Source organism: Anomalospiza imberbis, chromosome 2 (genome assembly GCF_031753505.1).
Source record: "Anomalospiza imberbis isolate Cuckoo-Finch-1a 21T00152 chromosome 2, ASM3175350v1, whole genome shotgun sequence".
Lineage (NCBI taxonomy): Eukaryota > Metazoa > Chordata > Aves > Passeriformes > Viduidae > Anomalospiza > Anomalospiza imberbis.
In genome coordinates, this window is record NC_089682.1 from 58,452,817 (window position 1) to 58,479,771 (window position 26,955).

A 26,955-nucleotide genomic window follows, 5' to 3' on the forward strand; every position below is an offset into this window, starting at 1 on the left:
ACAAAATATAGTTAGAGACAAAATGATGATTTTCTTTTTTGGAATTCTTGCTAGCTTTCTCTCTTTCTTTTCTGTTTTTATGAAGGAACTGGGAAAAGCCAAGAAACACCAAGAAATCAGAAATTTGAGGGGAAAATGAACATAAATTTTTGTGTGCAGATTTTTTTTCTGAAAAATTGCAAGGGTTTTGCTAGAAAAAATTACAACAGTATTACTTCAAATGCATTGAAGTGCTTAAAAATGTTCCCTCTACCAAGTATTTCAGTTAAGATTAATATATTTCCAAACTTTTAATGCTCCTACAGTTGTGATACATGAAGGCATTAACCTCTGTGAGCCAGGTGTGCTGCTAAATAGGAAAAACATACTCAATTTCCAAGCTTCCTTTCTAAGCCTATCATGTTTTTCTGTGTTTGTGCTATAATATATCTCTGATACAATCTGCATGACTTGAACCTCCCAGAGCATATGGGAAGTGAGCTTCTCCCTTTCAAACTGGATGAGCTCGCTCACCAAATCACTCCTGGCTGCAGAATCTCTAGATCTGACCAAGTGGCATTGTGGGAGTGAGTGGTAGGAGGAAATGTGACTGCCCAGTCTGGTATCAGCTTACAGTTACATGGATCTGCAAGCGGTCGAAATGCAGCCTTGCTGTTTGTTTTCATCACTGAACAGAGCTGAAGCAGAGAAATATCATATAATGGGTTGGCTTGGAAGGGACCTTAAAGATCATACAGTTTGAACTCACCTGCCATGGACAGGGACATTTTCACTAGACCAGGTTGCCCAGAGCCCCATCCAGCCCAGCCTTGGACAATACCAGGGTTGAAGCATGCACAGCTTCCCTGGGCAATCTGTTCTGGTGCCTCACCACCCTCATGGTCAAGAATGTCTTCATAATATGTAACCTAAACCCACCTTCTTTCAGTTTAAAATTGTTGTCCTGTTGCTACAAGCCTTGGTAAAAAGTCCAGAAACACAGTTGAGTTATTTTTACTGGTGTTACCTGTAATATCCAATTTGTGCATAGAAGAAAGTCCTGTGAGCACAGAGCTATCTTTCTGAGATACTATTCCATGAGTTCAGTGTTTGTGGTAGGATCTATCTGTACTGCTGAGGTAATAGATGAGTTTTTAGTGTTACTAGTCTGGTTGGTCAAAGAGGTACTGATTGTTGGGTGTTTACCTTACTCACTACAAGCATCATGATGTCTCTGCTTTGCAAAATTATCTCTTCTTGAATTGTTATCTCTTGAGGAATTGAGGAAGTTATCTCTTCCTCATTTGCATTTGTTGTATTTATGGTAACTCCTTGTGTTTTAGACATGTTAAGTTGATCTGCCATATGACGAACTCAAGAAAATTCTGTGGCTTATTTGACTTGTTCACATTTAAAAAGGTTGTTTCTGATGACCACTGGAAGAAGTCCACATCCCAGGATGAAGAAAAGGCAGACTCACAAAAGGTCACACCCAGGAAATGGGGCTCTGGAAAAAGATCCCGGCCCAGACCTCTCTCAGACTATGGCCAAATGTCGATCCGAAGTTTCTCTATACCAGAAGATGCAGTTGCAGTGGAGTCTCAGAAGATAGACTGCACAGATGGAGAAAATCAGCCAGGACTGGCATCTGTTGGGTCTGTGAGCCAAAGCAATACTGTAGGCTACCACAGAGGGAGAAAAAGAAGACCCATCTCCGTAATAGGTGGGGTCAATTTCTATGGAGATGATCAAGTAGAAGAGAGAGAAAATCTGCTGACACAAGTAAGATAAACAGATGTGCTCTGCAAACTGCAAAAGACCCTTTCACTTCCTTGTCTCTATCTTCAGCCTAGAAAATAGAGTGGATGCTTCCTTCTCTTCCTTCCCTTTTGTCAAGCTGATATCGTGTACTTAGAATACTGCTTTCTTGGTCACTAATTACTTTGTCTTCTTGCTAAAAATACAGCATGGAACAAACCTGATACTGACTTTGGGATAATCTTTTCTGTATTGTAAATTAATCTGATTTCTTTCCTGGCGTGGTCATTATGTCTTATGTTGGTCTGTAAGGGCTTATTTGTGTGTAAGACAGATGTGTGTTTAGTCTCCTTATAGAGGGCCTGAGGAACAGAACAGTACAACCAAACAGAATGATAGCACATTATTTATTGGTCATTTCAATTATCCAAAAGCAAGCCTGTTCAAAAACTGTGGCTTTAAAAGTGATGTTCAAAATCTTGGTTTTGGCATAGCAAAGATACTTAAAACTAATTAAGACAGTATTTGAGAAAATTTGTAATAAATTGATAAATTAAAGAAATTAAGAATTTAAGAAAACTGACAATATGAATACGTCTGTCCATGTACTACTAAATTGATCAGATGAAACAAAGGAAACCTGTAAGCAAGCAGTATGTACTTGAGTAGTACCTATATTTGCCATCTCTGTAGACTTAATTAAAAGAGTGAGAAATTAAAAACTTCTGAAAGATAAAAATTACTCCTTTCTCCCTGGAGGTAGTGCTGAACAAGTACAATGTGTGGAGGAACTTACTGTTGTGTTGGTGGTTGTGACCCCATCTTGCATTTGGTTGCAGAGCTTCAGGCTCACAGGCTTTTTTAAGACTGCACTCATCAGGTATTTTCTGCTTTCTTTGAAAGCTGGAGGACTTCTGCCTAAAGCAATTGTTAAGCTGATAAAGCAACAGAGAAAAAGAATTAGTATTTGCATCCTCAAAAAATTTGATTCTGGTGGTTATTAATGAAATTTGAGTCCTGTTAGTCTTTCTCAAGCCACTTCATCTCCTGCTGGGAAGTTTAGTGATAGTAAAGTGCTGAAACAATGGAAGGATTTTCAGTTTCCTGTGAAAAACATTTTGTAACATGAACACTGTTATTGTTTATGACATACTTCTTTTTTATAAGTCTCTGATGAAAAAATGCATCTTGATGCAAAACCCCAGCTGAAGCCAATGAACCTTTTACCTAGGCAAAGACCTTTGTTACAAATCATATGTAATTAAGATTATTTTAAAATTAATTCTATCTCTTAACTTGGAAGGGAAAAAAAAAGAAAATAATTGTTACAAATTCTAGGCCATCTTACTCAAGAATAATAGATGGATTTTAAGGGATAGTAAGTACTGGCAACTTGCTGTACTGTTTAAGGGATTAAACACTCTCCAGGCCCTTCATTTAGTGCTAAAATAAAACTGATCTCTTTTCAAACTTTGTTCACATCAGTTTAATAGTGAAGGAACATGCATCAAGGCAGCTATTTGAGTTGACTCTTTCCAAGCTCCAGTGCTGCCATAAGAGCTTGGTTGGGGTTAAGTTAGCACATTGCTGGATCACTGTGGTCAAGACCAAAACGACAAAGCATTCCTAACATTATTAAACCAAATTATGGCACACCCAGGACAACTTCCCAGGACTGCCACACATCCATGTCTGTCTGGGGAAAGGATTTGGACTGAAGCCTTATAAGAAAATTTTAGTTGCCCAGAAATAAATAGCTTGTTTTTCTTACTCAGACAGTTATTTCCATACAGTAATTGCCATCACCTTTATTAGCTATTTGATACAACAAATCAGACTTTTTGTGGTGAAGGATCCTGGTATACTGATAAGGCACTTAGGAAATGAGGTTTGAAGATGAGGTTGTAGATTAATCATATTGCATGCACATTGAGGTTTTTGGCAGTCATGATAAAAAGTAAACTTTTAGCTGGGATGTGAAAAAAGACTCATTAAGCAGGCGTATACGTGCTGGAAGTATTTTATGTGGGCATGTCAAAGACTGCTCTTCACACCCGTGATTTTTTTCTTAAAAGCTTTTAAAACCCTTGGGAATATTTGAAAAGTACAAAGCTAATTCCTCTTTGCTGTATTCTGTTTTGGTCTGACAGCTTAGGTGTGAGAAAACACTTTTAAACAGTACTGTCATGGGTTTTGTAACAGAGTGTCAAGAGATAGTTCATTAAAAGCCATCCCTGATGTTTCAGATTACTTGATAGAAGAACAGTAACAACTGAACAATAGGAGAAGATCTAAAGATGAGTTTCTCTGAAGTTCCTGTGCTGAAGCCTGGCTGTTTAATGTTGAATGCCTATGCAAGATCATTCAGCCTGGCTTATGTGGCGTTGTTCAGGGACAACGTAAAATCAGACTCAATTTGCAAATAAAACAGGGGTAGGTTTTCCAGTCATAATTTAACAAATGGATGATTTATCCAAAGAAAATGGCTTTGAGATAATGTTGCAATAAGCTTAGTATTACCTCTTTCTTACAAGACTCCTGGGAACTCAAAACAGACCATCATTTACACAATTATTATTGTCTTGTTTATTTTACTACATTTAACTGATGCAAGCAGTAATCCACCACCTCTGCGGAAAACCTGTTCTTGTGTTTTACCATCCTCACTGTAGAAAGCCTTTTCATTAATCTAAATTGGCCTTCTTTCAGTTGAAAGCTATTCCCCCTTGTCCTATCACAACATGCCATTGTAAAAAGTCCCCCTCCAGCTTTCTTGTAGGCCCCTTTGGGTACTGAAAGGCCATAGTGAGGTATCCCTCTCTCTCCAGGCTGAACAATCCCAGCTCTCTCTGCCCAGTCTTCATAGAAGAGGTGTTCCTGCCTTCTTGATTGTCTTCAAAAAAGAGTATTACAAGATGAAAATTACAGAGCCTGTCTGACCACAACAGAAGGCTAAGGAGTTTTTAATGTTACAAAGAACTGTAATGTAATAAAACTTGTTCTGTGATGCTGGTGGACATGGTATGCAGTGTTTAAGCAATGTCACTTCAACATAGGGGATTTTACTGCCCGTGTAATTACCTGGACTATCTGGAGAAACCTTACTTCATACCTGTGCTTTGCTCAGTTGGACTTGCCTGTAGCTTTACTAATACTGGATTTTCCTGTTCCCTTGGTAGCCTGTGGCACGGCCACCTGTTCCAGCACACAAGGTGCCCCCGTACAAGGCTGTTTCAGCCAGGTTCCGGCCACTCACCTTCTCACAAAGTACCCCCATCGGTCTGGACCGGGTGGGACGGAGGCGGCAGATGAGAACATCTAATGGTAAGATGAGTATTTTCAATTTAGTATATCAGAAAGCCACACTCCAGGCCAAGCAAGAATTAGAATATAATATGGAGGACAAAAGGGTGCAAACCAACTCAGTGACGAAGTAATGCCCAGCTAAGTTGCTTTGTTTTGTGAGTTTCTTACTAGTAGCTGCTGTTCTCATGTAAAACTTTTTTTCCACATCTACTCTCTGACATTATTATGGTTTATTGTTCCATACCACTTACACACCTGTATTCTCCACTCTTTTAGTCATATACTTGCCTAAAGGTAATAGATTATGAAGGAAGTAAGTTCTAATATGCTTGAGTTTGTACCTGAACTGTAGGCACACCACACACATATTTTTAATTTTTCTTGCCATGCATTCAGCTTTACTTAGATAGGCAAGCCTTAAATAACTAAGTGGTTTGGTGGTGAGTGTAGTCCAACCAGAACTCTGGTACATGAGGGACAAGTTCTTGGTAAAAATTGCCTTTTTGGGAGCACTGTGCATTAACAGGTTCCCTGATGTGTCCTGTGTAATTTTGCTGTAATTTTTTACTCTTAGCATGCAGTGCTATTTGGAGTCAATAGAAGTAGTCTATTAACTAGTCTAGATGTAGTGGAACATTTCTTCACGGGTGGGTCCAGAAGAACCTAGGTTAACACCATTTGTGTTCCTTCAGACACTGACAGGATTTGGAAATAAAAGCAAAATTCTCACTTTGTATCTTTCACTGTTAATAGTGAACTGTTGGGAACCAGCACCCTGAACCTTCTGGATCAAGGCTTCCTATGACTGAAGTAGGAAACTTAACAAATAGCATTTTCAATGTTTATTAAAATTACATGTATGTTTACAAGTCAGTACTTGGCTTCTATGGTTCTTAGCTAAGTTTTAGCTGCAGTGATGTCCAAATTCTACCAAAAATGCTTTAACTACAAATTAGTTTATGCAAGAACATGTTAAAATTGAATTCTCCTGTTTTGAATAGAATGTGACAGTTTTTTCAGGAGGTGCTCTTCAAGAAGCAGACTTGAGAATTTCTAACTATGGCAATAAGAGGGACTTATCCATTGAGATGAGCTCAGTTGGTTAGAGCATAGTCTTGAGAATGCCTAGGCTGTGGGTTTGATCCCTATATGGGCCATTCACTTAAGGGTTGGTCTTAATGATCTTAGCGGGTCCCTTCCAACTCAGAATATTCTGTGATTCTGAGATACATTATTGTGCTGGTTTAGACAGCTGGTTTAGGGAGCTAAACTCCAAATTAGTCACTCCCTTTCCCCCTTCCCCTTTCAGTAATGGAGGGACAATAAGGAGAAATTACAAGGTAACAATTTACTAAAATTGTAATGACAACAGCAGTGTTAATATAAAAAGTATGCAAGAAGGTGCCCTACCCACAAAAAACAGCATTTACCACTGTGAAAAAAACCCCAGGTCTTCCTGAAGACAGTGCCTGCTGTGGTCTCCACACAAAGGCAATATAATTACTGTTCCTGCATCTAGGCCACATGGTATTTGGGACACAAAGGCAGTATGTCAAGGAGAGCTTCCCGCTGCTTAATGTTCTCCCTCATCCCAGTCAGAAAACAATGAAGGAGCCGGGCAAGCAAACCCCTTGGAAGCGCGATCATTGTGCTGTGCCACAGCGGTGCCTCAGACCGCTCTGCTTTGCTGGTTTGATTCTGCACAGCTGCCTCTGGCACTGATGCTGCTCCATCCAGGTTGGCTCAATCCCACACAGCTGCCTCCGGCACCGGTGCTGCTCCGGTTGGGCTCTTCTGGAGCTTGGGCTCTGAGTAGCTCAGCTGGGCTTGGCTCTGTGCTGCTGCCTCTCTCTGTTGCTTTTTGTTCCTTTGGAGTGGCGTCTCAGACTCATCCTCACTGTCCTTCAGCACTGTTTCTTAAAGCTGCCACCTGAAGGGATGGGAAGGGGACTGACAGTGGCAGAGAGGGGCTGGGTCCACTTGTCTGATTCCCAATACCTTCTCCCTGGAGACGTCCAGCAAGATGGCATACTTTGGTTTCCAGTGCCTGGTGGCCCCTGCCAAAACCATGCCCGCAGTGATGATGTGGGTGGTATGGAATAAGCAGCGCTAAAAGCTCCACCCCTTCTTCTCTCTAACCAGGGCAATTATATATACTCCATTTGTATTTTTCTTTTAATTTGTATTGTAGTAAAATATTGGGAACTACTTTAAAACCTGTGTCTGGAGTATGTTGTGCTGTATACTTCTTAGTACACTTAATGATCTAGATAAGGCACTGAGGTAAATTAGGCATCGAATGCTGTGACTCTTGCTGAGATTATGTGATGTCTCAGTCCCTGATTCCAGAAGGACCACTCACAGGATAACAGGTCTTCCAGAATGTAGTTTGCGAAAAAATAAGGCTCTTTTATTATCACAGAGCAGGATTTTTTTTTATTTTTAGTTATCCTTTCCAGTTGATATTTGGAAACCACATGAAATAGCATTAGTTACCTAGACAACTGCCTGAGAGCAGTATCTCTCCAGGTTTTTAGGTTTTTTATAACTGGTCTCCTAAACTTAAGCATCAGGATGACAAATACACAAACCAAGATTTCTGCCGCTTTTCAGGACAATGAAGCCAAAGCAACCTTGATTATGTTAGATGTGACTTTTATGAGACCTTACAACAAACATAGAAGTGGAGCAGGAAAAGTTTCTGAAATCAAAACTCTGAAGGCAAGTGAGGAATATCATGGACTTCACAGTTTGAAAGCAGTTGCAAAGATCTGTTTGGTAGCACCAGAATAAAATAATAAAGTGACTAGTGTAACAAATTCTGATCTCTTTTCTTTTTTTTCTTAAATCACAAGGCACTTCCTTGTCTTTGAACATGTGAGAGTTTTTTGTTTGCTCATGCACAGTGAAATTTGATAGCACAAAAGCCCTTTATTATAGAAAGTAATTCTAAACCCAAGCACTGAAAACCAGTGGTATCTTATTTTAGTTACTTGCTAAAGCCTACTGCATTACATGCTGTCTTCTTATAGCAGTGGCAGATAAAAGTGGAGATGTAAATTTTTAGAAAAACAGGTGTTTTAAGACAACAAATTATCATCTGTAGGAAAGAGAGTAAGAATCAGACAGCACAGGGGAAACTGCCCTTGAGACTTAAATTGCTACTCTTGTGCTTGAAGGTTACAAGTTTTAAATTACATTAAACAGGTTTTCTATTTGTCACTGCTGAGCAATTTTTATAAGCATCTGAAAAACGAACCCATCTTTTTTTGCATATTTTTATGTGAGACTAGAATTTGGCATGTGTGGAGCACAGCTCGAGAATGACTCAGGAGAGTGGTTGGTTTTCTTAAAGAGAGAACTCATGAGTGGAATCAGATGTTCAATGTCTGCATGAATGATGTGGGAAGGGAAGTATAAAATGAAATGGTAATTCTTGCTGGTGTGCTGAATTATTCACAGTAGTAAAAGTGAGACATGAGGCACTGCACTGGCGTCAGGTGTTGGTAAAGCCAAGGTAACGCATATGGAGGAGGAAAAGAGCCTGATGTGCTTACAGAAGGATGGACTTTGAGCTGGATATTGCCATTCAGGAAAAGATCTTGCAATCTTAACAGACATTTACAGAGTCAGTGCAGTGCATAGTAACAGTCAAAACAGTAAATAAAAAGGCAGGAGTTTGTAGGAAATGAATAGAGAACAAAACAGAAGACCCAGTTGTGCCACTGGTGTGTGTGGGGGCCATCTCCCCATTCCTTTCCATCCTAAAAGGCATTTTTTACAGGGGATGATATAGAGAAAAGCAGGACAAGAAAATTGACTCAGTGTGTGTCTCTGGGAGGAGTGATTAATGTGGCTTGGGCACTGGAACATGGAAAAAAGGACAATAGGAGAATAAAAGTCTGTTTGGCATAGGAAAAATGAACAGATAATAGTTATTGTTTCCAATAATTTACGAACTAAAGGGCACCAAATGAAATCACCAGAGAGCAAGCTCAAAATAAAAGATAGTTTTCACAGTCTGTAAAAATAAACTATAAAACTAATTGCTACAAATTGTATTTTGCATCCCAACAGTTTAAAAAATCAGAAAGTGGTTTGAAAAATACAGTTCATTAAACACAAAGATATGATTTCTGCCCCAGGAGGGATCTGACTGATCTGGAAGGTAACTGGGATTTAGAAAAGTACATCAGAAAAATGCCATCACACGCCTCATCTATTTTTATGTTCCTCCCTGGGCATCTACTACTGGCTGCTGTCAGAGAAGTGTTTGGGGGTGATCTGTGGTCTGCCTCAGGATGAAGGGTTCTATGATACCAGGGTGTTTCTAGAACTGAATTTCCTTGAGGTGGATAATCTAGCTTTTAGTATTTTAGTAAGTGCTACCCACAGAGTTTTCAGACTGCCCTGCACAGTGGCTAAGCCAGCTCGCATGCATTTGGACAAGGTCACTGTGAACTGCCACTACAAAGGACAGCCTGTGCCTCCTCCTGTCCCTGGCTGATCTACAAGGAAATGAAGCCACCACCACCTCACCCTAAATGAGCACTTTTGTGGTGATTCAGTTTGCCACATGTGCCCATGCAAAGGAGCAAGGGCAGACCCCCCTCCATCTGAGCAGCATCCCACAGTGGCATTAGGTTAGTCATTGGGCAAAAGCACACAGTCTGTTCCTTTCTGCAAAAATCAGACTGAAAGAGTTTCAAGTTCTTTTTTAGAGGTTGTTACATTAAAGTGTCTTGTAAAAGAGCGGTGTAGGGTTTGATCTTGTTTTCCTTTGGAAGTTGAACTGTTTTTCCCCGATGAGCAGGGGTTTGACATGGCAAAGGTCTTGTGATCTGGCTGATTAAAAGTGTGACATTTTCACTTGCAGGTCCCAGGATCATCAGGACTTCAGTGTCATCAGTGTCACTTTTGTTTGCCAGCTTGCTTTTTTATAATGGTTTATGGCAAGAAAAGCGTTGTGTATGAAAATCTTATGTAGTAGCTTGTTTTTATTGTGCTATCCCACTAGAGTTCTTGCAGCAAGAAATAATGGGGATGTTTGAGAGATTCAGAAGATTATTTCTGTCAGTCTCCTGTGGAGTGCAGCACAAATAGGATTTTTGCAGGAAGACAGCATTAATATTTCAGGGTGATGTTTGGCCTTTCTTTCTATGTCTGAGGCAGCGCTGGGAAAACCATGTGATTTTAGTGGGTGTTGAGAAGTTGCTGTATGCAGAAATGCCTCCAGGGTTTTGTGAACACATCCCTGGAGGAGGCAGTCCCCAGTTACAGGACAGGCTCAGCTGAGCAAGTTTTCAGGTAAAGAAGAAGCCAATAAGTTTTTGGGGCTTTCCAAACTGTAAGCATAGCCCTGTGTACAGACATAGTTTTTAGCAGGCTTTGCACTCTCCTGATGGGAGCAGCTCCCGCCTTTGCTTCCAGTGCATGGCCTGATCCAGCTTCTCTGCGGGAGGATAGAGATTCAAGGGTGAATGCTAGCCCATGGTGAATGAATGAAGTTGTGCTCTGGCTGGGTCACACTCAGAGAAAGATGGATGGTTTGAGTGTTTTCCTGCTTCATTCCCCATTTCATAAAGGAGCTGAATTAATTTTGTAGTTTCAGTGAGAAAATGTCTCCCTCCTCCCTGTTTTCCTGGGAGCAGTCTGCTGCAGCCTTAACACTTGTGCTGCTTGTGCCCTAAAAAGTTACTCAGTGTTTGCCTGTGAAGCAAGAGAAATTGTGCAAAAAAATACCTTAATTGTTTACTTCTTCTGGAAATTTAGCTGGTATAGTATGACAAAGATAGACCGATACTCTGAACAGTGTTGTAATACAAGGAACTCCCAGCTCCCATCCACATCATCTCTCCCTCTGGATTGCAGTCATTTGAATATAGATTGAAATCACGTTTAGCTGCTTTAATGAAAAACAAATGCACTCCCTAGCTTGCTGTGTTTGCGATGTTCAGGCTCTGCGGGAGCGGTCTGGGCGGCTGCAGGCGCAGCGCGGCCAGGGCCAGGCAGCCAGGTTTTTGTTTCTTTTCTGGAACTTCCTCCCTAAGGGCACCCCATGATGTCAGAGAGCCAGGAGCTCGCGGCAGCCAGGCTGAGCGGCTGAGTGCGCTGCTGACAGTTCCCAGCCGGGCTCGGCCTCGGAGGCGCTGCCGGGAGCTGAAGGCAGCCGACAGCCTGTTCCTCTGAGCTGTGGGCAGCTCAGAGCCTCTTGTGATCCTCCACCAGCCCTGTAGGACTGAGCATCATCACCTGTTAGAGGTTTCACTGCAGCATGGTAGCCAGGGGGGCAATGGCACGTTTTTGGAGTCTGGAGAGCCTTCAGATGGGTACGTGTGAGTAGAACATGCTCAATCTTGCTTTTTTCATGATGCTTTTTGATTGAACTGGTAAACAGTGGCAGTCAGGGAGCCTGACCAATGACCTGTCATCATCCATGGGAACCTGCAGTACTGGTGAAAAGCTGCTAGGAGATCGGCATCAATCCCAGGCTGTCTTAAGTTTTTTGCATCCCGTTGGTGCAACCAGGAAAGCACACCCCTCCCTCTGGTATTTCTGTCTGTATACAATAGAGGAAAAGATGCAGAATGCAAGATTTCACTTTATTCTACCCAACAAAGTAAATGTAAGCTTGTTGATTTGGTACAGAGTAACAAACAGCTTTCTGTCCCAAAATTGTAGTTCTTTTTTGTCTGGAGTCAAATGAATTAGGTTATTTTGATGTGCCATTATTACTGGAACAACCCCACAGGCAGTATGGATAGTGCAATGGAAATGTGTAAAGGATCACTGGGATTAATTTTTTGGATGTTGCTTTATAAGATAAAAAATGATTTAATGAAATATTTATTTGCAGATTTTTTAATAAAGCATTTTCAGTAAGTTTCAGAAGATGTATTTTAAAAGTTTATCAGTGCTCAGATTAATGAGTTTGTAGGGGAAAAAAGGTCTTGATTTTTTAAAATAGGGGTTCTGCATCCTTCCTGCTTAGGCAGATTATACTGTTAAGGTGGATGTCTATATAAAATACTAGGGAGTAGAACAGAATGGCTAAATAGCTATGTTCTGTTGTATCAAGACTATGCCATATTTTCCCATTTTTAATGGAAAGAAAAATCTTGCAAGTTTTTTAGTGAATCTGTGTGGTGATCTGCTTTGATCTCTCTGGCAAATTAATGCTCAGATGAGTGAAGATGCTAGTGATGGTATGCATGCCCTGAGGAGGGGGGTTGCAGTATTTCTCCCTATAAGGTAAATAGCAGATGGCAGCAGAGTGCCTGGTGGAAGTAGGTGCATGGAGTAAAGCCAGGAGTTGTCTCCTTGTGACTCTGCCTATCCAGAGCCCAAAGCTCAGCAGACAGGCAGTGCCCAGGTCTGAAGCAGAGCAGAGAAGAGGCAGTGTCAGGATCCTGCTGCTTGGCCTTGCTGCTTGTTGGAATTGGCAGGTTTAATAATTCTGCTTAAATGTCCCTTCCCATGCACTCAGGAGAAAGACTTGCTCTGTTGACTGTGTGGCAACTTACCTGGGACACGCTAACCTTTAGCAAAGAAGTTCAGTGCTAGCAACCTATTCTGAATTTGACTTTTTACTTTTTAATGTGTTTTTGAGCGTTACGATCTCCAGACTCCAGTTCACAGCTTGGGCTTGCCATAAGAATAATTCTTAAGAAATAAATTAACAAGGACCAGAGAGTGCACTCAAGCACGGGGCCACTGGTCATGAATGCTTCTTGATCCCGGGTGGTTTGAACATTACAGGTGGCTTTCAGAGGCAAACCCACTTGGACAGGGTCCAGCATTGAGCAGTGTGGGTGTCAGTCAGTCATTCAGACTTGTTCCTGAGTTTAGCCCCCAGTTCTCTTCCTCTGCCAGTGTGGAGGTGGTCGCCAAAAGGATCTGTCACCCACTGGTGTACCCCAAATGGGTTTTACAGTTTTATACTGTAACAATGTTTTTCCTGACTTATGTGGCTGTGTAATAAGATGAAGCCCATTTTAGTCCTGACCTCTCTTTCTATACAAAGCTGCCTCTTTGGTCAGAAAATGTACAATTGTCAAACCAAGAAATTGTTGTGATTTGGGTCAATTAGAACAGGTTTTTCATAGGGCCGTTCTACCATGCCCAGTCTGGGCTCTGTGTCCCCTTGAGCCTTGCTGCTGCCGGAGCCTTCCCCATGCATGGGAGAGGTGGCAGCAGCCAGCGCAGAGCTGGGGCTGCACGTGGGCTGCCCACCCATCTCATGGGTGGGTGGGCACGGAACCATTGGTCCTTATGTCCCTGCAGGGGGTGTGACAGTGTGAGGGCATCTGGCCTGGGGATGACAGTGTCCCCACTGACTGCTGGGGGCTGCTGGGGCTCTCACATCTGCTGCCTGGAAAATGGCATCGGGGCTTTCCTTCTGATACAGGTAATTTAAGGTTTCCTCTGGTAAAAATAAGTAAGGAATTGTTGTAGTTCTGTTTTTTTTTTTTTGTGTACAAAAGTTTTATCAGCTTCTAAATGAGAAATTCTAAAAATGAGTAAAACGTATTTAATGACGGAAAGGTGGTTTTCCTGAGAGCTCTGCTACCTTCCACTCCTGCTGTTAGTTTTATTCATGACAACAAAGGCAATTTCTCAGCAATTCCTCTTGCATTGTTGTCTTTGTTTGAATCATAAAAATGATGGAGCAAACAGCTGTTGCACTTTTGTTTTAGTTGCTGCAGATGGTGGGACTGAATCTTCAGCCTTAGTGGATGACAATGGCAGTGAGGAAGATTACAGCTACGAGGAGCTCTGCCAAGCTGCTCCCAGGTACCTGCAGCCCGGAGGGGAACAGCTAGCAATTAATGAGGTAATGTCCTGGGCTTTGCGTTGCTGGAATGATGGCACAGGGGTGGGGGATGTGGAGGGATGTTTTCCACCATCTGAGATTTCATAGTCATAAAAAATTCAGTGGCAGTAGCTAGTTTCTTTGGGAGGCATTTTTGTTTGCTCAGTGGTGAATACCTTTTTGTGGGTAGAACTTGGTTTTGTACGCTCTTTTACTAGCATTATTGTGGTTATTGCAGTTTTTCAGTAAATTGTGATACCTTCTATAATCTCTCCTAGCATTTCCTCCACTATAGGAAAGGAGTGGGGCAAAGGGGACAGTTTGAGTGGATTTAATTTTCTCTCTGGGTTTTAGACCATTTCAGACTGTAACTGTTACCCTATGCAACTGCTCTGAAGCAGGATTCTAATTGTTTTCACAAATGAGAATATGCATAGATTTCTGAACATCTGAAATTTTAGTTTTATTCGGTAACAGGAGTAATAGTAGGCAATCTAGTGACCTATATTGATTTCTTTGTAGTTTATAAACACTTCATAGTTTAGCTTCTGTCCTTCACAATCCTATTTTCTTCCTATCTTAGCTGATAAATGATGGCACCATCGTCTATGCAGAGGCTCTCTGGGACCATGTCACTATGGATGATCAAGAGCTGGGCTTCAAAGCTGGAGATGTCATTAGAGTTCTGGAAGCTTCCAACAAAGACTGGTGGTGGGGAAGAAATGAGGACAAGGAGGCCTGGTTTCCAGCTAGCTTTGTCAGGGTGAGTAACTATTTTGTTTCTTGCTTTTGCACCTTTGCTAGATTCCTAGCAGAGTGCAACATTGATGGCATTACTTTTCATACCCAATCCTCAGCATGTTTATAGCTGAACATCAGTGGTGTAACCCCTAAGAAGTTTACAAGGAAAAAAACAGTAAAGAATCGTACCCTAAGATCCCTTAGCTCCTCTGACAACTTTTACTCTGTCTTCTTCATTTGGTCCCTTTCTAACCAAAGGAATTTCTCAAACAGAGATTAAAAGAGCACGAAGCTCAACCAGAAAGTCATCAGTGTGTACAGAGAGGACACAACAGTTCTCATAAGGGCAGTGAAGAGCTATGCTGCAGGGATTTCTTTGGAAAATAGGACTTAATTTATTATCAAGGACATTGTGTAGAAATCTGGTTCACAGTCTGAACTCCACAGTCAGAACTCACCCAGATTAATGACAGTATAACTCTCAGATGGTAAAAAATTGAAGTATGTTTTAGAAAATAATTTGAACTGCCTTTTGAGAACCTGTAGTAAAACGTGGGCCACACTGCATGAAGTACACAAAGTGCAGCATCAGGTGGTTTCTCCCTTTCCCCTTCCTAATCTGTAGACAACCTGGGCAGTCAGACAGAAGTCAGAAAAGGAGGTGCTGCTATTCTTCATCATACAGATGGGGCACAGGGAAACTATTCAAAAGTGGTTGAGTGTCTACTTTTGTGGTTTTTACCCCTATGCTAACTTGGCTAAACACATGAACTATTAGTAAGGGTCAGAAATAAGCTGAACTCTGAAAAGTACATAGCACAGTGTAGTGTCTCTCAAATAGTATAAGTCATGTATTTAACCAGACAGAAATCTCAACACTTTATTTGAATATGCAGTGAGTACAATGAGATAAATCCTGTTGTGAAGCCCCCTCTATAAGATGAGAGTGTGTCTGTATCCACTCTTCTCTTTAGTATAAGAAGTTTGTAACAGTTTTACCACATATTGTAAAACTTTCTGCTTCACTCTAATTGTTTTGTTTGTTCTGGCTGCAGCTGCGAGTTAATCAGGAAGAAGTGCCAGATAATTGTAGTAATATCCAGGATGAAGAACAAGATTCAGATATTAGCAAGCATCGCCAGAAAATAGCTGAAAACAGGGATCAGATGAGAACCAACGTTATACAGGAAATTATGAAAACAGAACGAGTCTATATCAAGCATCTCAAGGACATCTGTGAGGTACATGGTTTAACCGGAGGACGTTCTGCTGACCTAATGAGAACAAATCATTCCATATAAGTTGAGAGCCACAGTGGTTTCTTATATGTAAATACTCCCAATTGCACTTCTGACGCTGTCAGTCAGATTCTTTGTTTCCTCTTACAGCTTTCCTCTCTGATGACTGCCGTGAGCCATTGCTTCCTTTCTTTTAAAAAAACTTCCATTTTTGACAGCAAAAAAGGGCCTCTCTGACTGCTATTTCCATAATTAATAAGAGAAGGAAGTCCAGTTTATTTAGAGCTCTTTGCCACTAGAGCATAGTGGCATAGAGCATAGAAAACTTTGAGTAACTGTAATAAAATAATTTACAGTTAGGTGACAAAACTTCTTGGAAGTAACTTGGAAAGAGTATTTGCTAAGTGGTTTTTCTCCCTGTTTTCTCAAGCGAGGAGATTGTTAAAGGATGTTCAGGAGTTATGAAGAAATCTAAGGGTGTTTTAGATCTGCCTTGCTTGTTTGAACCATAATATGTGGGTGGTTTTCTGCTTTTTTTCTCAATATTTGTTGGAAGCTTACACTTGTGCAAGAAGCTCCTTAATACTTTTCACTGAAGTTTGCTTTTTCTGACATGAATTTTGATGCAATTGACCTGTATTTGACTTGTCTTTGTGGTTTGCATCTCGAATGGCACTAAGCAACCTACAAAAATATTCTTTGTAGCCTTAGTTTGTAGGTCTGTCCTTGTATTTGTCATGCTGTCATCCTTTAGTCCACCACTTAGCATTAGATTATTTCATTCACAGCAAAGTGCAAAGTAGACAAGGCAGTAGTAGGTTTTTATTTGTTTTGGTTTTTGGTAGTTTTTTTTCCATTTTTAGATAAGGTCTTTTTTTTGAAGAGAAAAAAAAGGGAGAGAAAGGACAAAAATTGGATACTTACTGGCTAATTTTAAAACATTAAATGTAAGTTTTATCATTTATATTCATTATTTACTTAAGCCTGTAAGATTGATTGTGTGCATGAAAGACCAGGTAAGACTTTGTACGCTCTGCTATGCTGCTGCCATGGCTAGCTGGGTTCTAGGACATGACTCTCATATTTTACTGACCTGTTAAGACCTAGGCACATACTAATTAATTTTCTCTAATACGTATATCCTATACCTGGTTTTTAATATCTGGCAAGCATCAGAGTTTAGTACAAGAGAGCGAGCACACATTTTCCGAGAAGAGAAGCAATGGGCCATGCTCAAAATGTGGGGTAGAGATAGTCTGCTGTCCTCAGACTGAATCTGTAGGGTGGTGCAAGTAGGACATAAGGCTGAAAATACACTCAAGTAAGATTAAGCCAGAAAAGCTACACAGATAGTAACTCAAATTTGCAAGCTCAGCCCTTGAATGAATCACTCAGGCTGGTTGTAGCCAGGATCATGGAGCTAGAGTATACCCATAAAACTTGTTTTACATTCAAGAAGTGTCTGCAGTCCACATTACAGGAGCCACACATGAATTAGCTTTCCTTGTTGCTGCAGTAGGAAATGCGGTAGCTGGCTTGCAGCGTAGCCACTGCACAGCTCTCAGAGCAGATGGCTGTGGAGGAGACAGGAATATTCCTAACAGTGCCAGCAACAGTCAGTGTTGCTTCCTGGTAAACCTCACCAGAGCAACTGCAAGGCTATTTCAGCTGTCTGCTCCCAGAGCTGTTTGCGGGAGGCCTGCCTGCCAACAGCCAAATGTAGGAGCCTGGCAGATAGCCCCTATCACATCAGTTAACCTTTGCACTCCCTGAACCCTGGTGCCAAAACCACTGTGAGGCTGTGGGCACAGCGGCTGTTCCTGGAGGTTCAGTCCCTGCAGTGTATTCACAAATTGGGCTTTACACTTGGGAGGTTCCCTGGTTCATTTTGGGGTACCCTGAGACAGGGGCTGGACCCCAAAAATCCACATGTGAACATCTCAAATGCAAATCTGAACTTCTGTTTCTGTGTGTGTGTGTGTGGCAGGGAAATCACTCCCTTGCCTGGAGACCCCAGGGGTCTTGCCAGCTCAAATGATTTTGTTCATTTTTGGGATACCTGTCTCACATCCTCAGACTAAGAAGTGTTTTTTATTTCATTTCAGGGTTACATTCGGCAGTGTCGCAAACATACAGGAATGTTCACCACGGCTCAGTTAAGCACCATTTTTGGAAATATTGAAGATATTTACAAGTTCCAAAGGAAGTTTCTGAAGGATCTTGAGAAACAGTACAACAAAGAGGAGCCTCATCTAAGTGAAATAGGGTCATGTTTTCTTCAACATGTAGGTTGAAAAAGTTGATTCTATTTATTAAATTAACAAAATATGAAAATAAAAAGCCAAGTTACCATATTAGGAGGGGATTTTACTAAAATAGGCTTCTTAAATAATAAACTGGCAGCATTTTAGAATGTAAAGTATCTTGGAATTAATTAAATATTTGTTTTAGATTTCTCCTCATCTTTAGGAATCATGTAATTTTGTAAACAGTTTTAAGTTTCCTTGTCAAAATTGTAATGATCACATGTTGCAGTAATCTCATATTCAGCATGCAAAAACTTCATACAGACATTAAGGTAGGTAGTGGAGAGATAGGCTGTGAGTTCTTGATAGAAACTTGCTAAGCCTATTGAAACAATCCCCTCTGACTGCCCCCCTGAACTGTTATGCTAGCTCAGTCTTGGGGGACGGCCGAGGAGCAGAGTTTCAGAAGCCAGGAGAGAGAGGCTCAGTTTCCATGTTTTTATTTTCAGGGGAGAAGGAGGAAAAAGAGACCGAACAATGGCGGAGTGGGTTTTTATCTAGGTTCTGGGGGGTTGGGGCCATCTGGCCTCTGGCCAATAGGTTCCCTCTAGGGTTTAAGGGTCATTCTAACATTCCTATCTGTGGGGGTCTGCTGCAGGGTGATACCATTCCTTAAAGAACTGCAGCAGCCTATAGCTGCCTTCCCCAAATAAAAATACTTCTTAATGTGGGTTTGATTATTCTGACTCGAGAAGAGACCTTTATTTCTGTGTTCTGACAAAGAAGGGTGCATAGTTATGACAGCTACAAAGTAGATTTCTGCATATTTCAAGGCTGATCAGCCTGGAAGATATAGAAAATTGATTACTTAATCTAATTATATGTAATAGATATTACAAAAATAGCTTTTCTGCTTTATAGAGAAATACTTTAGTAAAGTTGTACCTTTTTTTTTTTGATAGCAAGAAGGCTTTGCTATTTATTCAGAGTATTGTAACAATCATCCCAGTGCCTGCATTGAACTCTCCAGACTGATGAAGCAGGGCAAATACCGCCACTTCTTCGAGGCCTGTCGCTTGCTTCAGCAGATGATTGACATTGCTATTGATGGTTTTCTTCTCACGCCTGTTCAGAAAATCTGCAAATATCCTTTGCAGCTTGCAGAATTGCTCAAATACACCACTCAGGAGCACAGGTGAGAGAACTAATAACAAATTCTATAATAGTAGTAACACCTAATTACTCAAGTTTTCTGGGTGACACAACACTGAAGCTTTTGGGATCAGGAACAAAACTGCCATGGATCACGATAAATAGGGCTTCTTGCAACCATCACAATCAGCCACAAAAACAGTATCTGAAAGTGTAGCACAGGGGACTGAAAGGATGAAAGACGCAATGAGGAATAAGTCAAAGAGGGAGAAGGAGAAGAAGATGGTGTTTAAACAGGATGCAGGGAGGGATGCGTAATTCAGAGTGAAAAAAAGGCCAGTGTGTCAAAAGAAGTCAAGGAGAAAGAAATCCAAAGAGGAAGAGGGGAAGACTCATAAAAGTTAAGGATGTAAGAAAAAGTGAAGAGAGCCTTAGAAAATAACCACAACCTGAATAAGTTTGGAGGTAATTTGTTTTAGAAACTTAGTAGTAAAAAACATTACCTTAATTTGCAGTAAAGTCCAGATACTAGATTTTCAGCTGGCATAAATAAAAATTAAAGTTGCAGATAGCCTTTCTGGTATACCCCTGCACTGATTCAATCTTGGACTAAATTAAGATTTTATCTCTTGAGTGTCTTTTTATCTTGTATAATTGCAAGAAACTATTCCATTGTGACCCCTGTGCTCAGGGTCCAAGTGAAGCCTGAGGCAATGCTTCGTTGGCCAAAGTCAGTGCTTTAACCTTGAGAAAACTCTCCTTGGAGACCACTGGATATTTGCCAGGGGCAAAATACGAGGTGTGTAAAGCACTGACATTCAGTGCAATAGAGGCATATGAAATGCCTCTATTCAGTTTTGTGGCTACCTGGGAAGTGCTGCAGTAAGAATTACTAACTAGAGTTTCTCTTTCACTGCTACTAATTTTAGAAAGGTTATTCTGTGAGCTATTAAACCTGCAGATAAAGTGACATCGAGGTCTCACCACCTTCCTCCCATAGTACCTATTCTCCTCCTGTGTGGCACAGCATCCAGAGATGCCTTCAAGCACAGAGAGGCACCCACTGTGCAGAGATGCTCACAAACAGGCAGATCTACACCCACACGGAGCCTTGGGAAAGCTCCAGCCAGCTAGGGGTTTTGGTAGCATTTTGTTTTCATTAAAAAATTTGAAGTTCCAATATGCACAGCCTGCTGTGAAGGCTACAAGTTGTGTAGCAAGTGTGGAATAAATACCAACAGAGAAAAAAGGAACTGAGATAAGGAAGGGCAAGTGTAGCAGTATGGATATCATGTGGTCACCCTGTGGGACATCTCCCTACTGTTAGTAGGATCCTGTTATTGATAATCTCACTTTCTGTATTTAGTGTGGCAGAATAGAGTTCCCACAGATGTAAATAAAGAGAGGAGAGAATGCACACATTCAGCAGGGAAGCGCCTTCATCAGCAGCAGCTGATGAAAACTGGAACTGAGACAGAAGCAGATAAAAAAGACAGCAAGGCTAACGCCTTGGCAGGATTTATTTCTGGTTCGTGCTGTTTTCTGCCTCTGGCTCCCTTTTCTGCAAGAGGCATTCTAATAAAAGAGGAAAAGCAGCTGCTCTGCTGGGACCCCTTAAGCAAGAAGTATGTCTCTTCCCTTCTCTCTTCTGAGAGACTCCATTTGACAAAGGTGAAGGAGAGATGGATGCTATTCAGAGGAGAAAAAAAACCAGACTGCCTGCAAGCTTGGGGAGATTCATAGGCATGTTGGGAGCTCAGGAAAGAAGGCGGGGAGCAGAGCATTGCAAGAAGGACAGGAGGGTTGGCCTGAGTTAATTGCATTAGTTCCGAAACAGGAAGAAGCAGGTGACCATCATGGCTCTTACACATTTGTTCCATAGAAACTGGATGCTTTCTTCATATTGTCTCCTTTAATTCCTCTCTCTGGTGCCCCTTTTCTTGGGTTCCTCTCACCCTGTGCGGGATTGATTTTGTTTTTTTTTCCTGTCCACCTGGCATTCCCCATTTGTGTTCATTGACCCAGTCATTGGGAGCAAGAAGGGGAAAATACAGTTGTTAGACATGATTAAAAGAATGCCCTTCCCAAAAAAATCCCACTAAAATCTCACTTAAAAACACAGTCCTTTGGTGAAATACAGCCATCACTGACATCAGTGGAAATTCTACCATTGTTTTCAGTAGAGACAGTGTTGCAGTTCATTAATTAATCTCTTCTGCCTCCTTCCACCAATTGAATAATTTGCTGCTAGACAAACCCAGCAGTACAGCAGCACTGAAATATACAGGCTACTGTGTGGGGTTTGGAATAGTGGGAATCCATTTTTTAAATAAAGTAAAAGTTCCTCTATTTTAAGTACCTGAGAGAGAGATGAGTAGATAATGTGGGCTAATACTGCAGGCACTGTGGTTGCATCATTTCCATAGTTTGTGATTGCATCATGTCCGTTGTATAAGTGATCCTTGAAATGTGCTTACATTTCCCAGTGATTATAGCAACATAAAAGCTGCATATGAGGCAATGAAGAATGTGGCATGCCTGATCAACGAGCGAAAACGGAGATTAGAAAGCATAGACAAGATTGCCCGTTGGCAAGTCTCTATCGTAGACTGGGAGGTGAGTGTCAGCCTGTGCCTTTCCTGGGCAAAGGTACTGTGTACAATACTTGATGTCCCCTGCAGGAGTCTTTCTGCGTAGGTGGTTGTTTATGGTGTCAACTTTTCAAGTGGTCATTGCTCAGTTAAAAGTCCAGTTGCTTCATTTACAATGTTTCTGTTACTGATTAACCTTGTTTATAGTTCAGGAAGAGCAGTATGTATTAACATGGACACTTGCCTTTGAGATGAGATGGCAAAATGGAGCTTTTAAAAATGTTCAATCTCATTTGGCAGTTTGGTGGTTCTGTCAGAACAGGAACCTGTTTCACTGACTTAAACGTTTCCTTCTGTTTATGCAGCAATAAAGTAGAGCAGAACCACATTGATTGAATTTACCTCTATATTATTTACATTGTGTGACATTTTCAAATCTAATAATAAAAATACAAGAAAAGTGAGTGAACTTAAGACTTGATTATATAGTGAGATTGGTTAGACACACAGTGAGATCTTAAAATATTGTTTACTTACCACATATCTCTATATATCTGTCTTCCTAGGGACCAGATGTGTTAGCCAGAAGCTCAGAACTGATCCACTCAGGAGAACTGACCAAAATATCAAAACAAGGCAAAAGCCAACAGAGGACTTTCTTCCTTTTTGACCATCAGCTTGTGTTCTGTAAGAAGGACTTGCTGAGAAGAGACATCTTGTATTACAAGGATCGTATTGACATGGATGAGACAGAAATTGTAGACACCGAAGATGGCAGAGACAAAGATTTTAACATCAATGTCAAGAATGCTTTTAAGATAATAAACAGAGCAACAGAAGAGGTTCATTTGTTCTGTGCAAAAAAACAGGAGGATAAAAAGAGATGGATGGAGGCATGTGAAAGTGAAAGGAGAAGAGTTCAAGAAGACAAGGAAATGGGTGAGTGAAACAATTTCTAAACAGTGGTTAAAATAAACTTGCTTTTGCAGTTCTTTGTTTTGTACAGATGTGCACTCTTGTCTTCTTGAGCTGGTGTCCCTTTCTTACCTGACATGGTGTTTAGCTGTGTAAGTGAAGCCAATTCAGGTGTGTTTGCCCTGTCACTGTGGGCCAAAGCTACCTGTGGGCAGGTAGCGTCACCCATATGATTCTGGTGCATGATGGAGCAGAATGAGAGATGAGATATGATAAGATGTAATTCACAAAGACCAATCAATAATAAAAATCCATCAAAAATCTTTTGTACGAACGATTTTGTGCTTTTGTATGAATGATTGGTCAAAATCTGTTTGTAAAGGACACTTTTTTACAAAGCCAAGTGGCAATAATTGTAGATTTATACTGTCTTTGTCATATAGTGGCACCTCCTTTGTCCAGGAGGCCCATGCAGTTGTGTGGTGTCATTTACTACAGACCCAGCAATAGCACCACTGGGCACTGAGTGTTCTGGTACTGGCACAGAGAAATGAGTGGGCAGGAATAAAGGCAGTAAATCCTAGGACCGTTTTTAAACCTGCAGCCTGTGGGACACTCCAAGGACAGTGTGTCTTCTGTGTCAGCGTATAGTTAGGATTGGTTTTTTGGTTTTACATCGTTTCATGCGTCCTTTAAGATCAGTGACAAAAGCTCCAGCAAAATTTAATTGGCTAAACATATACAAAGAAAGCAGCAACACTAATTAAAAAAAGAAAAGTCTTTTTAGTGTTTCTAAAATGTCATGTTAGTGTATCTGTGTATGTTGGCTGCATGAAAACTTCTTTTCAATAACATTCTTGATGCTAAGACTTTGGATTTACATTAGGTTAACACTGGAAGTGCAGTGAAGTGGATGATACAATTCAGAAATTATTAAAACTTAAACAAGATGCCAGACCTTATATTCCATGATCATGTAAAACATGTGGTCAGAATAATAGGAAGACAGGAATAACCCTTACATTACAAATGTAACCCTTTTGATCTTAGTGGCTTTCTCTTGTTTGATACTGTTGTAAGTATGATGAAAATAAGGCCTCTTCCATAAGTATTTTAGATAGTCCATAAGCAGAAGAAAATACTTAAAAGCTTGCCAAGTCATTCTCAATTTAAAATCAGTTTTAACCCTTCCACATTGCACCAACAGTTGCAATTAATCCCAGTCATCTTGAGTCTAGAGTAAACAATGAAGGAGCCACAGCTAAACTTCCCTCAGACTTTGCAAACCTGACCCTTCTTCAGTGCTAAATGTCACAGTGTGACATTACAGTCAGCGTTGGTGGGCACAATGCTGATGGCTTTCGTGCCTTGCTCTATCACCTTGTGCTCACAGGAGTGGGAGGTAGCTGCCTTCCCTAGTTCACCTATACTGAACTGTAAAATAGTGGATATTGCCAAAGGGTGAAGGTGATCAGAGGGTAATAGAGCAATGCTGAGGATCTTATCATAATTGTCCACACAGTCCCTCTTACAACAAAGTTACAGAATTACTCCACTCCAGTATACAATGAGGACCATAATACATGGAAGGATGCAACTGAGTAATACACACCTTCTGCACTTTTGTGAGCAAGACTGAGATAAAGAAGATACAAAGTGAACAAGTGAACGCTTCCATTTCCATCCTTTCTAAGAAGAAGCATTCTTGATCTCCGCACTGCCTCCTGGGTGGTTACTTTATGGAGCACTGGGAGAGTATGTTGAGCAAGTTAGATGCTGTCTGTCAGGAAGCTCCTGAGGCTCTGCCTTGGACAGCCACAGGTCTGTCTTGGTGTTACCATTCCTCCTAAGTGACATTGCTGCAGAAATCCCCAAGCATGAGGAAACTGCAAAGGTGTAGCAGCTACAGCCCTAAACTATTTATTCTGCTGGGACCTCATGAAAATCAACATATGATATTCAGAAGAGTAACTGTTCAACAGTGGTGGTGGCACTGGCAGAGAGATTTGTCATAAAAGCACTAACCCTTGTTTTGGGGCTGGGTCACAAATTCCCATGATTGCTGAGTGCAAAAATTGCACAAGGAGGGTCCATTGTGCTTGATGCTCTTCAGGCACAGTGCAGTATAGTGAGGAAAAAAAACAAACCAGTTAAAAGAGAAACTGTATGTTTGATAATGGCACATAGGCACATGCAGTCTTCTCTGCCCATGTAACATCCAGCCTTCTGTAAAGTTGCTTTTCAAGTGTTGGAACTCACTATTCTGATGTTCCTGTTTTGGGACAGGTATGATGAACCAGAGGAAAGATAGTTGAGTTGTAGTAGCTAATGTCCATCTGGTCTTGTGAGCCACAGTGCCTTGGATGTTTTCTCCATTAACCAGAAGACTGTTTCTTTTCTAAAATTTCTTCTTTTTTTGGCATAATTGGACATTTCCTTTAGCCAAAACCAATGGAAAAATGCCACTGTTCTCAACCTCAGGTTTAAATTTGTCTTGTTGATTTTGTAAGCTATCTTGCTGGACTATACACAAAGCTTCTAATCTGACCACTCAGAGGACAAATAATACTCTTTCAATTCAGAACTGCAAATGTCATTTTACTTCTATTTTCAAAGACACTTTGGTGTGAGTCATTGTCTCCCAAACCATATCTAGCTTTTCTTAGCTTTTATGAATATATGAGAGAAAAGACCACAGCCTGAAAATCCTTCTCCAAACCACTAACAGTAACCCTAAGAAAGTGGTCTGATCTCTCTTGATGAAATTGCTTTCATTTTTAAAAATCTGTTTCCTTGTTTCTATAAAAGAAAAAAAAAACAGTCCTGCAGAATAAAATAAACTACTGCTACCCAAAAATTGTGGGTGTTTTAAGTTAATAGGCTGATTTGTAATAAATTCTTCATAAGTTCAGGATAAAAAAAGGAGTTTTAAAAGTATAGAGAAGTGAGGGAAGATGCAAAATGGAACTGAAGCAGACACTTCATTCTGGCTTTGAACCACAGCTTCTGTGCTCTCTCTGTGCATATGTGTGAAATGCAGCTTTATGCACAGCGTAAAATGAAACAGCATGTGCACCCATTTGTCACCTTGTGCAAATGTGACATTTCCTTGTATCTCAACTGTGTAGTGCACAGGGAGAGGAAGCTGGAGTGCTTTTACCTGCGCTCCAGACAGCACCAGTCTCTGATGCCGCCTTCTAGCAAATGTCTGTCATCTCTGTACTTACAACAGCTCAGCCATACACCTGTCAGTGATAGTAAATAGCATAGGGTTACCCATGTGCTTCATGTAAGTTACACAAGTATGTATGAGAAACCCAAGTGAGGGATCCAGCCCCAGAATGATGCAGCCAAAACCACATCACAGCCTGCTTCAGCGTCTGCCAGATTTTTTGATACTCTTCTCTGAGTGAAGGCAAAGATACCCAAATTTGTACTAGCAGTGACTCCAATCTGTCACCCAGGTTAGCTCAGAGTGAGTGAAAAACAAAAGGATTCTGCATTTGTGATTTTACTTGGTGACTTACAGATTTCAGAAATTTTAATTTACACTTTTTTTTTTTAAATCTCTTGTTATCTGGACTTACCCGTCATTATCCCTGTGGAAAACCCTCTTTAAGTTCATATGACAATATAAAACATACTTCTAAAAACTTCAGGTGTTTTGCTACAAAGATTTACCAAAATTTTTTCAAGATACAGTTTACTTTTTTGTTTTAATTTAATGCAATCAAGTATTAGATACAGTATTTATGTACTAGTGCCCTAATTTACATTTTGATGTAGGTATGGAAATCTCAGAAAACCAGAAGAAGCAAGCCATGCAGAATGCCCGTAAGTCAAGGCAAGGAAAAATCAAAGGTGGGTGTTCGGAATTGCGTTACCTTCTTACTGTGTTCCATTGATCTTTTCATTAGGAAATAGCACAGTCTGGCAGTGGCTGAGTTCTTCAATCTTTTAAAAACATTTTTTGTGGCTTACATGGAGCCAAATAATTGCCATTAACCTGTATTTAATATTAAATTCCAATATCTCTGTAAACTGTCTACTAAATCAGTTCCCTGAGCTTCTTCAAACAGACAAGTCAGTATTCTGTATATTAGAGAAGAAACTCAAGAGGTAAGGCAAGGTTGTTTAAGGTTGTGAGGAACTGGATGCACAGGTTAAATTAGTGTTATGATTCCTTCCTTTGCTTTTACTCAAAGAGCTTGTTCTTC

At 40.8% G+C, this 26,955-nt stretch overlaps 1 protein-coding gene across 4 annotated transcripts in view; it reads left to right on the plus strand.

The window, feature by feature from the left end:
- Positions 1–26,955, plus strand: part of SPATA13 (spermatogenesis associated 13) — a 45,031-nt gene that overhangs the window by 13,225 nt on the left and 4,851 nt on the right. For 2 of the 4 annotated variants that reach the window (XM_068181264.1, XM_068181266.1), the window contains exons 2-11: positions 1,399–1,761; positions 4,917–5,061; positions 13,740–13,876; positions 14,439–14,618; positions 15,652–15,837; positions 17,940–18,119; positions 19,043–19,275; positions 21,719–21,848; positions 22,390–22,762; positions 26,525–26,599. In XM_068181264.1, the coding sequence (XP_068037365.1) occupies positions 1,399–1,761; positions 4,917–5,061; positions 13,740–13,876; positions 14,439–14,618; positions 15,652–15,837; positions 17,940–18,119; positions 19,043–19,275; positions 21,719–21,848; positions 22,390–22,762; positions 26,525–26,599 (2,002 nt within the window). Of the gene's footprint in view, positions 1–1,398; positions 1,762–4,916; positions 5,062–11,227; positions 11,373–13,739; positions 13,877–14,438; positions 14,619–15,651; positions 15,838–17,939; positions 18,120–19,042; positions 19,276–21,718; positions 21,849–22,389; positions 22,763–26,524; positions 26,600–26,955 lie in introns of those variants that run through there. The other 2 variants (XM_068181265.1, XM_068181267.1) reach the window with 2 other exon arrangements.